This window comes from Balearica regulorum, chromosome 17 (assembly GCF_011004875.1).
Source record: "Balearica regulorum gibbericeps isolate bBalReg1 chromosome 17, bBalReg1.pri, whole genome shotgun sequence".
In the NCBI taxonomy this organism is placed as follows: Eukaryota; Metazoa; Chordata; class Aves; order Gruiformes; family Gruidae; genus Balearica; species Balearica regulorum.
Window position 1 is genome coordinate 2,561,884 of NC_046200.1, and position 15,643 is coordinate 2,577,526.

At 38.4% G+C, this 15,643-nt stretch overlaps 1 protein-coding gene across 21 annotated transcripts in view; it reads left to right on the plus strand.

The window, feature by feature from the left end:
• The window catches only part of ATXN2 (ataxin 2), a 52,834-nt gene that overhangs the window by 10,787 nt on the left and 26,404 nt on the right, over positions 1 to 15,643 (plus strand). For 10 of the 21 annotated variants that reach the window (XM_075769718.1, XM_075769719.1, XM_075769722.1 and 7 more), the window contains exons 6-10: positions 7,184 to 7,308; positions 8,588 to 8,679; positions 11,422 to 11,619; positions 12,145 to 12,323; positions 13,855 to 14,064. In XM_075769718.1, the coding sequence (XP_075625833.1) occupies positions 7,184 to 7,308; positions 8,588 to 8,679; positions 11,422 to 11,619; positions 12,145 to 12,323; positions 13,855 to 14,064 (804 nt within the window). Of the gene's footprint in view, positions 1 to 7,173; positions 7,309 to 8,587; positions 8,680 to 11,421; positions 11,620 to 12,144; positions 12,324 to 13,854; positions 14,065 to 15,643 lie in introns of all 21 variants that reach the window. The other 11 variants (XM_075769727.1, XM_075769724.1, XM_075769709.1 and 8 more) reach the window with 3 other exon arrangements.

The following is a 15,643-nucleotide window of genomic DNA, read 5'->3' on the forward strand; positions in this document are numbered from 1 at the left end:
GCTGGGCTAAAGAATAAAAGCAAATACATAGCTTTCTGTGCCATGGAGTGAAATCGCACATGCGGACGTTTTCAGGTTGATCAGCAAGTGTCACCGGGAGCTAAGTGGTTATTGTAACGCATGGGCTTTATTCCCATGTAGCAGTGACTTAGAGATGCATAGGGACTGGTGGACATTTAATGAGATCTTTCTCTTTTCACCTTGTGTTTGTACGTGCTTATGTTCTTGCCTGATTGGCAACGGTTGGACTTGATCTTAAAGGTCTTTTCCAACCTAAATGATTCTATGATTCTATAATTTAAAGCTGAAGAATGAGAGCCTTGTTGTTTCAAGGAATTTGCTTTTCCCAGAAGACGATGCATAATGTTAGAGCAAATGTAGCATTGAAATGTAGATAAGTTCCAGGTTCTGGTTGGGACTTTGAATTTAAATTACGTGAGAGCTGTTTTATAATGGGTCTGCTATGAACATCGCTTTAATGTAAATGCAAACTGGGCTCTCCATTACCCAGTCGTTAGAGATTTGGAGCAGACAGAATGAAGAATATACTACTACTTCTAGAAATAATTACTCAATGGAGGTTTTCTAGAAGAAAATGACTGCTTCAGGTTTAACAGTTGCTCGGTTCACTTTATTAGGTGGAATGTCTTTGAATCTAAATCTTACGTAGCTGGAGAGGAGAGCTGAATTAAAGCTGTAGAGAGTTGGAGCAAGATAAACTAGAAGGCTGCAAAACTCGATAACTTGTAGTGGGTAAATTAATCTGCTTTCCATTTTGTCTCAAAAATGTATTATCTTGAAATGACACTTGAAAGTGTAAGTCAGTCTCTGATCACACCTGCAAATTAGACCAATGAAGGGCTTTCTGCTTCTTGGGAAATGAAATAAGCAAGGATTCAAAAGAATGGAAATGTATGAACATGCAGGCAAGAACTGCTGGCCTTTTGTTCTTATAAATAAACCCAAATCTTCATGGTACCGAGTCAGATGAGCCAGTATGATTCAGTCTGAGTCTGAACTCCTAGGTGAGGAGGTGGTGCTCCTTGCTGCGTTTGTGTTGGGAATGGTTACTATCTGGTGCCCAGAGAAGTTTGACAGTGTTGCACTTAGCCGGGAGCAAATATTTTTAAATTGCCTAGCCCTTAATGTTTTTTTTAGCTTTTACAGACAAGTCAATAGACAGTTTGGAGATACTTGGTTGGAAAGGCAGCTTGATCTCGCTTCTTTAAAAATGTAGTCAAACAAAAGGGCACTTGACAAGCACTCTATTGCCATAGGAGAGGCTTACCTAGAGTAGGGTTTGTGGGGATCTGTGTGTGTAGTTTCTACTACCCCCTAGGAGACTACTAGACTTTTGAGGAGGCCTTGAAGTAAACTTAATTTCTGCAAAAGATACTGTCTTGGAAATTTTAGTGCATCCTAGTTTCCTGCTTCAGTATAAGTATCGGGAGTTCCCTGGATTTTTATTCTGGTATTTGCATCTCCGCTGAGCTTGGAGGAGTGCGGACAAACAGTGTTCCTCACTCTGTGGGTCTCTGACTTAATAACAGAGATAGAGCCCTCAGACTTGAATAGCAGAGATGTTAGCTGTGTTGTCTGCCTTCTGACAAAGTCAAAAGAGCAGCAGGTGGGGAGAAAGGGAATGGGATGGATTCTCCTTTTAGAAGGGTGGAAAATACAGTTGTGTCTGAATGAACCATCTGAAATAGTCTGCCACGCACCTTTCATTGCTATCGTACTTGTGCAGCTTTGGAGCAGTGAGCTGATAATTCATCCTGCAGCTACATCAGTAGTGCGAGTGCAGGGGAGGTAACGACGGTATAGGCTTGGGTGGGTGAAACCACCCCGTTTGGAAGCAGCAGTCTTAGATTTGCTTGTGCCAAGCATGACATTGCACCTTCAGATGCACCAGTGGAGAAAGTGTGGTGTGGTGCCTGCCCAGATTGTAGAAATTGGAAGGGTTGGGAGAAAAAAATAGCAGGTCTCCGTGGATAGGGGTGTTCTAACAGTTTCTGTTTAAAAACTAAATCTGTCTCTACTTCCTGGGCCCTTATTTGCAACTCTGTCAGTCTGCATAGACCTTCGTGCTGGTGGAGATTCCTGCTAGGCTTCAGAAGGAATGGAAAGGAGTCACCTGAGGGTCTCTCACTGTGGAATTAGGGCTTCCTGCAGTACAGGCAGGCTGATGAATGGAACATGCATTGGAAAACTCGGGTGAAATTGCATTATATCCATCATCCCCCTTTCAGACTATTCTGTCTGCATTTAAAGAGGCACAGGCACTGTCTTCTGCATGTGGCGGTGGAAATGGACTGCTAAACCTGCTCTAATGTGCAAGTTAAAATCCTTGGCATGTATCATCTTTCTGCTTCACCTTCCGAGGGAAAGGTGCAGTGCCTAGGTCTCGTAGTTGCTAGATTGCTTGGACTGCATGATTGAAACAGGAGGGTATGTGTCTCCTGTGTTCTACAGAACGAGCTTCTAGCGGCGTTTCCTGTAGTCCTAAACACTTATCAGTCAACGCTGCTGGCTTGCGTGTGATTCAAATTTGAGTAAGGCTTCAGAGTTGCCTTCTTGGCTTCTCTTTAAAGACAGGACAATTCAAAATTCAACATCATAACTACTGTTAAAGCAAAAGGCTTCTACAGTGTTTTCATTGTTTTTTTGGCACCATTACTGCACTCTGAGAAAATATTGCAAATCCAATGAAAAGAGGCAGAAGAGAATTGGCTATTTAAGGTTTTCCTTGAATTAGCACTGAAAGTGGCATCCTTCCAGAGAAAGTGTCGCAAGGGGAATAGCAGTAGGCATATTATGAACAAAGGAAGGAAATGTTGGCTCTGCAAAGCTGGTGGTAACTGGTTTTAATGTTTCAAATCAGTAGTAAGTAGTTACAAAACAAATGGGAGTTTACTGTTGAAACCTTTAAGGTGAAACCTCAGTTTACTTTGGACCATGCTGAACTTGATCAAAGCTTGCAGTGTGCAGCATTGAACACCTTTGGCACATGATGCTGATTGGTTTAATAGCGTTTGAACTGCAGAGTTGCACTTAATCGCATATTTGTGCTCTTCACTGCTAGTAGCTCAAAACATGTTTGCGAAAACAAGCATGTTAAACACTGAATTTAATTAAACCTGCACTCTTAATTGCTCTATTCTGGCAATTTTTTCTTTAACTCATTTAATAGCACATACTTGAAGAATTTGTCCAAGCTGAGTTTTTCTCAGAATGTGTATATTTAATTTGCCTTTGCTTAATGTGAATTTCTGTTGCATAGAATTGTCCTTGGGATTTTTTTTCTGCTTAGCAGGCTTTAAAACAAGAAGCGAGGTCTTTGATATCAAACTGCTTGGCTTAGGAGATGTCACATTAAGCAGGTACAGAGGCAGTGGCGGCTAATTGAGTGTTACAGCTAAAGCTCTTTGTTTGACCAGTTTTCATTTGATCTTTAACTTGAGTTTTACCACGTAGAAAAGGAATTGATTAAAAATTTGGCCATGCCAAGGTGTCATGTGAATTGCTCATTCAACAGCTCGGAGATATGAGGCACCAGATAAGGGGGAGGCTGAGCCTGTGCAGTCAGTATCTTGTCTGTTACTACTCTGCCAGTCGGCACTTGTAGCAGCAGTTCAGGTTTTAGCTTCTACTTTACTAACAGTTTTAAGAGCAGTAGCTTTGTTTTGGAAACGATTAGTTGTAGAATTTTTTTATATACATTCTCAATTCTGCTGCTCATTAGGTTTGGTAAAGTCTTGTTTGACTTGGTGCATTTTTAATCTTGGTGTCCCATGTGCCTGCCTAGCTGTTTGTTCCAGGAAAATAGTGATCCGTGCCTTGAAGTACTGTTCTGCTACATTTAAACTTTGCCTGGATGCTCATGAGACTATATTGTCTAACTAGAAGTCTGCCTTTGTAGCCAGAATTTCTCCTAACTCTGGATTCTCTTTGAGTTGTAGAAGTTAAACTGATGTTGTGGCCTCGCTTGTGACTTTCATTCTAAAGTGAGAGAGAGAAATGAAGAGCAGCAAAGCTTCCTGTGCCCCACAATATACTGGATTCTGCTAGGAAACTCAGCGTTGACTGTACACCTCTTACTCAGATCTGTAGCATTCGTTAGATTGTGGAGTTTTTGTTTTGACTTGGGTTTTTTTCCTCTGCCAGTTCCTCTGCATCATTACAATTTTTAACAGCACCGTGCTGAATGTTTATGGGACTTTTTAAGTAAGAAAATTAGTGGGTTGAGTAGATAACTCTTGTTAAGCTATTATTTTGTTCACAGTATCCAAATAGCACAGTTGTGTATGGAGTTTGTCTGAAGTAATTCAATAGAAATTAAGGAAATTCCCTTCTAAAATACAGAAAATTACCTCCATCGGGTGCTGTCATCAGTCGTCCTAACTCACATTTATCCAATCTCATTGGAGAAGAGTTCCCTCTACTCCCAGTGAAGTAGCATAGAAGCAAATTTCACAGTTTCCTAAGTGACGTAAGCAGCCTCCAACTTGCCTTTGATGTAAAATGTCCAATCTGAGAGATCAAACATGAAACATTGGGTTAATGATGTTCAGCACAGGAGCAACACCGGTGTGGCTGGGTTATGGCAGGTTATTACAGGGTATTGATAAGGTACACGTAGAGTTTCCAAATACAAGTAACTGCTTTTACCTCCCTGTTAAATGTGCTCTTTAGTTACTACTTAACTGTGGATTGAGGTCGCACTGTGTTACTATGTTGTTTCAGATGACATGTAAACATATCTTCTGTTATAGTATATTTTAGAAGCTGTGTGAAGGGAAACTGAGCCACATTTTCCTTCAAGTTGGTATACCTTAGAAATCTGTAGGCTATTTGGAGAGGGGTTTTTTGTGAAGCAAAATGGGGAAATGCATGGGGCCATTAATAGGTGGGAACACTGCTGAGGTTTTACTGTGGAAATGATCTTTGCAAAGTGGGAGATGTATAACCATTTTGAATGTGTCTGTGAGAGGGACTGAAAAAGTTTAGCTTTGCCTGAATTCAGCCGTATAATGTGAAAAAAATCCACCTGTATTTATATCTGATGTCTTCCAATTTTTTCTCTCTCCGTATCTGTTGTAGTTCCTTCAGAAACAGGTAACTTTTTTGGCAGTCACTCTATGTCTCTGCATCTTGCCTTTCATAATGCTTTCGTTACCATAATATATAACGGAAACTTAGTATCTTTGCTCGCACATTTATGGCACTGTAAAACATGCATGCGTAACTTCACAGAATCATTTAGAGTATCTTGCAGTTAGTTGGTGACTTCTATTCTCACCCTTGATTTTTACCTATTCTGAACAGTTGAAAATGCAACAATTGAAATTTTGCATCAGCACGTAGGTACTACAATGATACAATGACTCTGTTTCGGAACAGTTTACGAGCAATCCCAGAGCGTGCCTGCTAAAGGCATCGCATTTAGTGACGAGCTAAAATAAAATCTCACTTGAAAGTGTTAAACCTCCAGCTGCGTAGGTACTGTCACAGCTTTGGTTGGGTGACATCTCGCAAGGTGATTGATGCAGGGTTTTGCAATTTCACGTGAGCCCTAACAGCGGTGTGCCTGGTTAGGTGTCTTTCTTTCATTTGGCTTTCTTTTCTTCTTTTACTGATTCTTTTGTATTTGAAATGAATGTTTAGCTAATAAGCTCTTATTTTTTCATACATCTTCTATAACATTTTGTTTCATATGAGCTTATTAACAGTGCTTAATTGCTTACCCATAGTTCCTTTGATCTTTGTGTATGAGTTAAGCGAGCATTTCATGAGATAGTGCTGAATGTTATTAAACAGACTGAGCACAGTTAACTTTTATGACAGATCATACCAATGTATGTGCAGAACTTCACCATGAAATTGGGTAAAACCAGGAATAATAAACTATGTCAGTAGTCTCTCTTTAAAAAAATCTTCAGCGATTATTTAAAAGCTGTAACATCAGTGACCAGCTTCATATATTGTGAATTCTTTTCATGATGGCTTTAAAGTTCATTTTTCTTAGTAAAATTTCAGATCTTGCCAAAATTTAATTTAAACCACATTCCTCCATATCTGGCACTGCCTGGTGGTTTGATCTCATCTTTTCTAAAAGTCTGAAATGTTTGCTCCTTATTTTATCAGTAGAATGATAATAGGAAATTCTGGATTGAAGGCCTATTATTTATTTAGAAGCTTATAACTATCTTATTTTTTAAAGTTTATTCTGTTTAAGTAACTTAAGAATGTGCAGGCAGCTCTGAGATTTAGTTGCTTACAAGTAAAAAAGGTTGGCTTCCTTGATGAATGGCTTTGTATTTTTTTTTATATATAGTGCTTTAATATTCTAGTATTATTTCTTCTTAAGTCCAACTTGAATGAAACATGAACAAGTGAAAATAAAAGCTCATGATCTTTATTTTTGTACATATATTTTTATAATTTATGTAAACAACAGCAGACCCTTACTGCTTAGTGCACCTAATGGTATATTTATTTTCCTATGTTGTTGAGAACAAGAGGCAGAGAGTTTCTGAATCTTGCTGTGTGATTTGGGTGAGCTGCTTCTTGCAAAAGCTCTTGCAGGAAAGAGGACGTCTCCGTTCATGTCACAGTGAACAGGTGCACCCAGCTAATGGATAATTGAGTTACACTGCAAAGGGATGAAAGCGTGTGCGTTCATGCTGGTGTGTTGAGGAGTTGTGGAAACAGAAGAAACTCCAATATTTGAAGGGAAACTTGTATTTTGCCCATTTAGGGAATGGGATTGGGTTGCATTTATGCTTTTTTGATGTTTGCATAATAGTCTGCAGTTGTGTGGGTTTTTTGGAAAAGTATATTATACAAGTTTTGGGTTTTCTAGAGGAATGGGGATTTTTTTTTTTAAATTTTTTTTTTTTTTTTAGCAAAACTGTACATGTAGTTTGTGTAAAATATTTTGAAATAACTGAAAGTGATTACTGCTATTCTTCGATATATTAGAAGTTAGTCTGTACAAGTATGGAGTAGGCACCTTTCTAATGTAATCATATTGAATACAGCAACTACAAGAGAAGGTGAACAATGTTTACTGTGCCTGTGATTCAGCTGTATTTGGTTGTTCCTCAGATAAACTTGTGTGTGCAATGTCTTCCTGTACTGAATCAAATTGATTTCACCCCCATCCCTCCCCACTCCATTGTAGATGCTTTTACTGATTCAGCCATCAGTGCTAAAGTAAATGGTGAACACAAGGAAAAGGATCTTGAACCGTGGGATGGAGGAGAGACCACCGCTACCGAGGAGCTTGAGGCATTAGAGACAGATGTTGTAAGTAATGCTTTTTTATCATCTATGACAGTCAGTAGAAAATAAGCTGTTTTTCTGGCCATGCCTTGCAACAATTCCGTAATTTGAATCTAGTAATGAATTCTTGACTAAAATTGCTGGCCTACATTGTATGGGTGTATGTTCAGTCTTTGCTAGCAGCTGCCACAGTACCTTTTTACAATTTGAATAAGAATAGCTGGATTTCAAATGCCACTTTTGGCAAATATTGACAAATGGCAGCTGCTGTGGTAAGGGCCGTGTTTGACTCATGGACTGGCTGAAAGAGGAGCTTTTATTAAGGACTCCAAATTCAGCAATACATTGAAGTGATTTATGTTTAATCAGAGCATTCCTGTCTGACTATCATTGCATTTGGAAATTATGGCGAAATTGTGCTTAGCTAACTGTCTCTGAGCTAAGATGAGGGAAATTGATGGAAGTCTGACCCATGACTTAATAAGCACAGATACAATCTCAGTAGATTATGAATCGTTAGATGAAGAGTATGTTCTCAAATGACGTTTCTTTATATATCCTAGCAGTCAGCTTTTCCTCAACCATGCATTCTTTTTAGTAAGGTATTCAAACTGTAATATGTTAAAGAAAGAAGATAATGTTACTGATTAGAGGAGAATCTAGTCACAATACTGTGGAGCATATTAACTTTGTCTGGGTAGAACAGTTATCCTGTCAATTTTAGTGTACATATTGTACAGCTGAGATTTATTAGAATACTTAATACTGTCAGTGCTTTGATAAAACATTCAAAACATTTATCGTTGTGCTTGAGTGCTGTAATAGCAGTTTTGCTAAAGTGGGGAAGTTGTGCAGATCAACAGGGGTTTTCTGCCCTGTGGTGTGTGTGTCTCAGGTAATTGCATTAGTAGTGCATTTGAAAAGGTTCAGCACTTGCCACAGCAAGGGATGCTTCTAATGTTCACAAGTGTCATTTTGCACTTTCTGGAAAAGGCATTCATGTATTTATTTCTTGCTAGCCAGTAATGTTCTAGTACAGGGTGGGCGTGGTACTTAAAAACACAAAACAAAAGAAAACCCAACAACCACCCACAACAAACAAAAAAGGCTTTTCAAGGTAAAATCTGTGCATCTGATGAATAAAGTTCCCTGAAATAAGTTGTGGCTTTAGTAACTTTATCTGGACAGTGAATTCATAGGCCCAGGAAAAAGGGCAAAAGGTTTAACTTCTGCCATCAGCCCTTAATTTTAAGGGAATGTGTTTCCAGTGTCATTTTGAAAAATGAGCATCGTTTTCTTCTAGTCTAATGGATGGGATCCCAATGACATGTTTCGTTACAATGAAGAAAATTATGGTGTAGTATCAACTTATGACAGCAGTTTATCTTCTTATACGTAAGTTCCAAAATATTTTGTTATTAGATTTGTATTTAATGTTCTCCCTGGTTTGACAAACTTTATATTCTGAAGATAATTTTACATACTTTCTAAAGTTGTGAAATCAAATAACTGAAAAAGCAATGAATGAATAGTGCTTAAGAAACCTTGCCAGTGTTCTGTGAATAGTTAGATGTAGTAGTCGTTATATATTCCCTTAAATGGGCACAGTTCATCCCATTGCAACATTTTCTGAATTTAGGCATGCAATAATGCTTATTTCTTACAAAAACTTTTGTGAATAGGATGGAAAATACCAAATAGTGAAACTATAATCTGTCTTTATGTAGCTGCTGTACCTGTAGTTTGTGTTTAACCTAGCAGAACAGTTTGACTAAACCCTAATTTTATTGAGACAATAGATCTGGTTCATATTGGAATATTGAAATGTTGCTGATATTTAAGGGGGGCTCGTGTGCTGGGGATAACTTGTTTAGCAGACTTGTCCAGATGTAAACTAAATTTTCAGTTTACAATATAATAGTAACTTGAACATAGTAGTATAAAGGCTGCTCTGGCTATTTTGGCAGTATGGACCTGTTCCCAATAGTCTGCAGCTATAATGTTAACTGCAACTGCAAAACAAATCGATTGCAGATGTTCAACAGCCATTGTGAAATGTCTTTAATGTTTTCCCACTCTTTTAGCCCCCAAAGCGTAACCTTATTTTTGAATGTCCAGGAATGGCAGTGAATGTTTTGATTTTTATGTAGCTTGTCTACAGGTCTCTGGTTCAACAATTTTATTTTTACTATTTTGTTAAAGTAGACCTGTAACACGGTGATAATCAAAGCGTCTTAATCGGCTTACGTTTGAATCCTGGGGAAGCTGTTCTTTCATATCCTTCACTGCTCTAAGTACTTTTTGTACTTTTGAACTTTAGTTTTCCATCTTTCTGCTTTATGGATATTAATGGAAACAGATTAACAACATGAAGGTGGCTTTAAATTGCCAGAGACAAATTCCATTGTTTCCTAGTCAAGCAACTTGCTTTGCATATCAGTCTGCTAAACTGGGAAACTGTTTTTCCTCATCCTCCAAGTACGGGATGAGCAGCAGCGGAGCTAAACACTTATATGTGCAACTGAAGGATTGTGAAAGATTATTGTTTGATTGTTTTCCCTTCCTAGAGCTAAGCCTTAGCAGGTATAGTTTGTCAAACTGCATAAAGGTAGAAGTTTGTGTTCTAGCAAGTGTACTGCAGTAGTATGTTGATCAGCTGCTGTACGTGCTTCCCTCATCACTGGGTTTCTGAACAGCATCATCTTGCCCATCCCCTTTGTTTCATCTCTAATGGCCTTTTCCCTGTTAGAAAAAGTAAAATCATTCTTTTGCTTGTTTAGCATACATCCCTTTTTTTTTTTTTTTTTGGTCACTTTAAATAAATGAGGATGTATTGGGTGTTCTCCTGTCTTGTCTATATGCTTAATACAGGTTAAGCGAGGCCCGTGACTTCAGGTTTGTATCCGTTGTGTTCATGTGTATATTATTTGAGCCAAAGCTTTACGCTGAAGGGTAAGGCTTTTATTTAATATTCTTGCAGTTACCATTGATAAGGCCAGTAGATGTCCTGACTGGCCGAAAATATGTGTGTGGGGAAAAACTTGTGATGCAGTAGCTGAATACTGGCTTGGAATTTGGCAGAGCCACTTGTTTTCCTAGTTCTGCGACCAACACTTGAGTAATCTTGCATATATAATTTCATACTTGGCTTGTATCTCCACCTACTTTCTTTGTTCTTTTTTATATTATTTCAAATATGTGCAGTAGTGATGATACAATGCCCAGTGCAGCATGGTCCAAGCCTCAACTGTATTCTGCATTTTTATGTAGCTTATTCTCAAGTAAGGTTGGATGAAACAACTTTCAGAACTCAAAATTAGAATCAAAGACGAAGCACAAAGTTGTTTTATAAAACCTGATACTTTAAAAAAATTAGGACAGGTGAAAAACCCATGGGTGGACAGAAGGAAGTGCCAGGTATGATGTCCATCTCTAGTTATCTCTCAGTATTTCAGTGCTTGTGTATTGAGTTCTTGGTGGCTTTCCTAAGGGAGCTATGTACGCTTTTTGTAAGATGCTATTACCTAATAAAGATACATGGGGTGAATGGTTTGGAGGTCCTAGGACATGGCAAATGAGTTGTGGGTTTCTGTTCCCGTGCTCTAATGTATTGCATTCGTCTTTTCTGCAGTTATTCATAACAGGAAGAACTGAAATTCTATGGCTGGAATTATCAAAGGATTAAGCATGTAACTCTTTAATTTCAGCAGGATTGGGGACTCTTGTGTCTGTTGGGCATGTGTAAATAGCTAAAGAAATTCAAATTTGGTCCCCTCTGATGGCTTCCTATCTAAACAACAGACTAAGGCTTTGTATTACTAATGTACTCAACCATGTTAAAAGTTGGAGGCTTTGCGTAGCTTTAGGGACTGGGGATTTTGCAAGTCATATGGAAAAGCTCTGCACCCTGACCTCAGCTCTCTGGGCAGGTAAATGACACTGAATTTGCACATTATGTCAAACCAGTCCAGGAATATTGACATACTGAAAAAGACAGCAAGTCTACTGGCTTAAAAGCAAGGGTGGTTTTTTTTTTTTCACTCAGACTTGGTTAGAATTAACGCTATGTAATGTTTGTAGCTCCTTTGTGCTTTTGAATGCATTTCAGAGATTCTTTTCCTTTCCATTGTCTTTTAGGGTGCCATTAGAAAGAGATAATTCAGAAGAGTTTTTAAAACGGGAAGCCAGAGCAACTCAATTAGCAGAGGAAATTGAATCAAGTGCCCAATACAAAGCTCGGGTTGCCTTGGAAAATGATGAAAGGACAGAAGAAGAAAAATATACTGCTGTTCAGAGAAATGCTAATGAACGAGAAGGACATGGTGTGAACACTAGGTACTTGCATACGCTGTGAATAGTATTTTTATTTAAATGATGTATGTATTTTGGTACAGTAGCAATTTACTCATTGAAACTGTGCTTTTTCAGCAGGGCTGATTAGCTTAGGAACCTTGGGTAAACAATCGTGTGCTGTTTTTGGCACTCCTGCTAACTTGTACACCTCTGCCTGGCCCTGTATTATCTCTGTAGTGGAACAGACTTCCCCATTCTGATATGTCACTGTGGTGAATTCATACCAAATTACAGGAAAGGGCAGTGGTTTCGGTATGTCATGGAGAATTTCAGGCATTAGTACTAAATCATTCAGTGTCTGTGGTCTCACAGAAAGTGGACTGTGTGGTCAGTATCAAAAGCCAATTCATGAGGTGAAGGTTAGGTCAACATCTGTTAGTATTTTGAATTTTCCTTTAGCTTGATTTGAAAAAGATAGAAAGCATCAGCAGAGCACTTGACAGGTACGGTACTTTTCATTGTCTTTCGGTCCTGTCTTAACACTTACAGAAATTTGCTGTGTTTCAGAGAAAATAAATACATTCCACCTGGACAGAGGAATAGAGATGTACTGTCCTGGGGAAGTGGAAGACAAAATGCACCAAGGATGGGCCAGTCTGGATCAGGCCCACCAATTTCAAGGTCTGGATCCCACGCTTCAGAATTCAGTCCTAACTCTGGAGCAGATCAGAGAGTAGTTAACGGAGGCAAGTATCTGAAGTCTAAAACGAATGTGCCTTATAAAATTGAAGTCAATTATCTAATTAAGTTGAATCTCCATATGGTGTGGTCTTAGGATATGTGTTTCATAAGCTAGGTTAGCATTCATCATTTAACACAGAGGTTGTGACTTGGTTGTGATTTGGGTTTAACTTCCTCAAAATGGAACATCCATTTGACTGTGCTGTATGTAGCTTTGCGAAACAGAAATGTCACTTGTTTTCCTTCTCAAACACCTTTGTCTTAGATGATGGTGCAGTATGTGATTTTGAAGATTAAAAATTGCTTTATGTATTACTCCAGCTAAGCTCTGTGTGGAGGAGTAGCAATGCTGACACCTAGTGAAAGGGAGGTGGTAGCCGAGGAAGCATCACTCTTCCTTTCTGGTGCAGGGATCAATTCTGTTTCCCATGAAAGAGAGTAAAGGAACCGCTGACTTTATGATGATGTGAGGGGGAAAAAAAATCATTGTTGGGAAAGTAAGATATGTGTTAGGGGAAAAGGAATCAAAAGCCTTCTCTCCAAATAGCTATTTGAGTATTTTCTGCTATACACATGGGTAATATTTATAAACAGGCATCACTAGGCACTGCATAGCAGGAATCAGTGTTTCATAAACCAAACACCTTTTTTTGAGATGGATTACAGCAGTAGCCTATCCTTGAGGCATTATTTTTATAAGTTAAAAATGCTATTATGTGAGATTGCTGTGAATAAATGAAAAATGTATAATACTCAAGTGCCTCTATCTGGAGAGGAGGTCTGGGAACCATCGAAAGGTAAGTGAGACTTCCTTATCAAATACAGAGTCAGCTGTATAAAGGATGTACATAACTGATTCTTGCCCAAACAATGCTAACCTTGAAATTTGTTTGTAGTATTTGTGGTTTCTGTCATCTTGTTACTCCGCTGAATGAACATCATATACCTAAAATATTCAGAATGGCTTGTGAATTCAATTTCTTTGTTTTGGAAACAACGAACCCTATATCCTAGATTAAAATACTACATTAATACTTCAGACAAGTGATAAAGGCATAAATGTCAGGATTCAGACACTGAACAACGCTGTTTTTTGTAAAGATACAGTTCCTAGAATTGATATTGCTCATCATTTGGTTTGGAAGTAGCAGTTTGTATAGTCAATCCGATATGTGAACCACTGTTTGAGAACCTCTGGTAGCTATTTAAGGACCTTGTCAAGAGTGATGCATACTGTAGAACATATATATGATAGGCTAACAGATCAAACTTTACTGTCTATTCCTTAGTAGTATTTGTAGATCCTAATTAACCCTTTGGGGAGTTTGTGACATTCAGATGTTAAATTTGACCTGAAGTGGAGGAAATAACCTTGCAGACACTATTTTATTCGTTGCAGAAATAAACTCATCTATCCCCAAAGGGTTAAACATGAAAAATCATTTTGTCATATTTTACTTTTTTTTTCTGTTGACCTTTTTCCCCATAATTTTTCTTTAGTTTTTATACTTTCCTTCATATCATTTGTTCTGTCAGGTGTTCCCTGGCCATCGCCTTGCCCATCTCCTTCCTCTCGCCCACCTTCTCGCTACCAGTCAGGTCCCAACTCTCTTCCACCTCGGGCAGCCACCCCTACACGGCCGCCCTCCAGGCCCCCCTCGCGGCCCTCCAGGCCCCCGTCTCACCCCTCTGCTCATGGTTCTCCAGCTCCTGTCTCTACTATGCCTAAACGCATGTCTTCAGAAGGTACAATACCACGATTTGTTCATGTTTTTGTTTGTCTTTGTTTAACTCCTTTGTGAGTTTAATTACAAAATTGTTTTTCCTCTTCATTACTTAACCTATAATTTGTGTTTAACTTTAGTTTATCAGACTATTTCTATTAACCTTTTTATTTGAAGAACTTTACAAAAACAAAATAAAGCTGTGAAATTTCCCAAGTTGGTATGAAATAAACTCAGCTTTGTAAACGCTGCTCAGTGTCTTAACTTAACCAACAGCAACATGCAGGACCTTATAACTTTGGAGGACATTTTTAGGAATAGAAATTTATATAAAATATCAAACATTTTAATACAGTTGTTCCACAAAAAGCAGTTTCAAATTTAACTAAATCATTTAATTACCTTTTGTAAAAAACCCCCTAATAATAATAATAATAATTTTTAAAATGCCCTGTTCAGAGAAGTACACTGTGAAATGGGATAGGATAGCTGCTTCAAAGGCAAATCTGTAGAAAACTTTAGATCTATTTGCGTTGAGACAGAACAGTAAGTCAGTTCCATGGCAGTCAATAATATGCAGAGAAAGGCTAACCCATGATTCTTTGGTAACTGTAAATTTATTTGTCCTCTAAGGGTACAGTAAGGAACACATTTTAAAATTTTTATTTTATTTAAGTGCACTTAAAAATTAGCCTGCACAACACAGTCTAGCAAGCCTGGAAAAATGCAAACTGGTTGTACTAAACTCCCTGGATATTTGCAGTCTCTGCTGTAGCTGGCTCCACTGGAGCCACAGGAGAGAGAACAGTCATCCCACTAATTGAATCAGTAACACTGCTCTGCAGCTTGCCTGATAAATGCTCAAGATGGGCCATAACCAGAAAGTGGATGGTAGTAGGCATGTCTGTACAGCGCGCTACTGTCAGTTTATCAATGTGAGCTTTTTTTATGTAGTAAGATACTGAGAATCCACATGCAAATTCAGTTATTTTTTAGCATTTGCGATTGATATGTCAGGCAGGCAGTGAACTGCTGCTTATTGCTCTGTTTAATTTCTGCTATTAGAAGAGGATTGCTGGAAAGTGTGTATTCTTTAAAATACTTGCCTGTATATAATTTGGATTGAAGTGTACTTTAGATTCGTGGTTAAAGTAGAGGCTGACATTTAAAGATTTATGTAACCAGAAGAGGTACTTGATATTTTGGAACCTTATCTGAAACCAGAAAGCCATTATCTGAACTTCTCTCTATTATTGACCTACATTACCAATGAACTGTAACCAGCCAGATTGTCTTCTGTTCATACACAGTTTTTTCCTTTTGAAGTCTCAACATTTGAGTCTGATCTTGTAGAGAAAATGTTTGCTAGGATGTAGAAACTGTATTGCTGCTTAGACTTGAGCATAACTGTTCTGTGGCAGCTGTATAAGCTGTTCAGAATTACTGTGTTCACTTATGACGTTAGCTTCTGGCGTTAAACATGCATGACTTGAACCTTGGGATAACAATAACTTGTTTAGTTGCAATTTTGCTGACTTGTAAACGTATTGTGACCTGCTGCAGGCAATTTAGCCTCGGTGCAGAATGCTCTGCTGAAATTC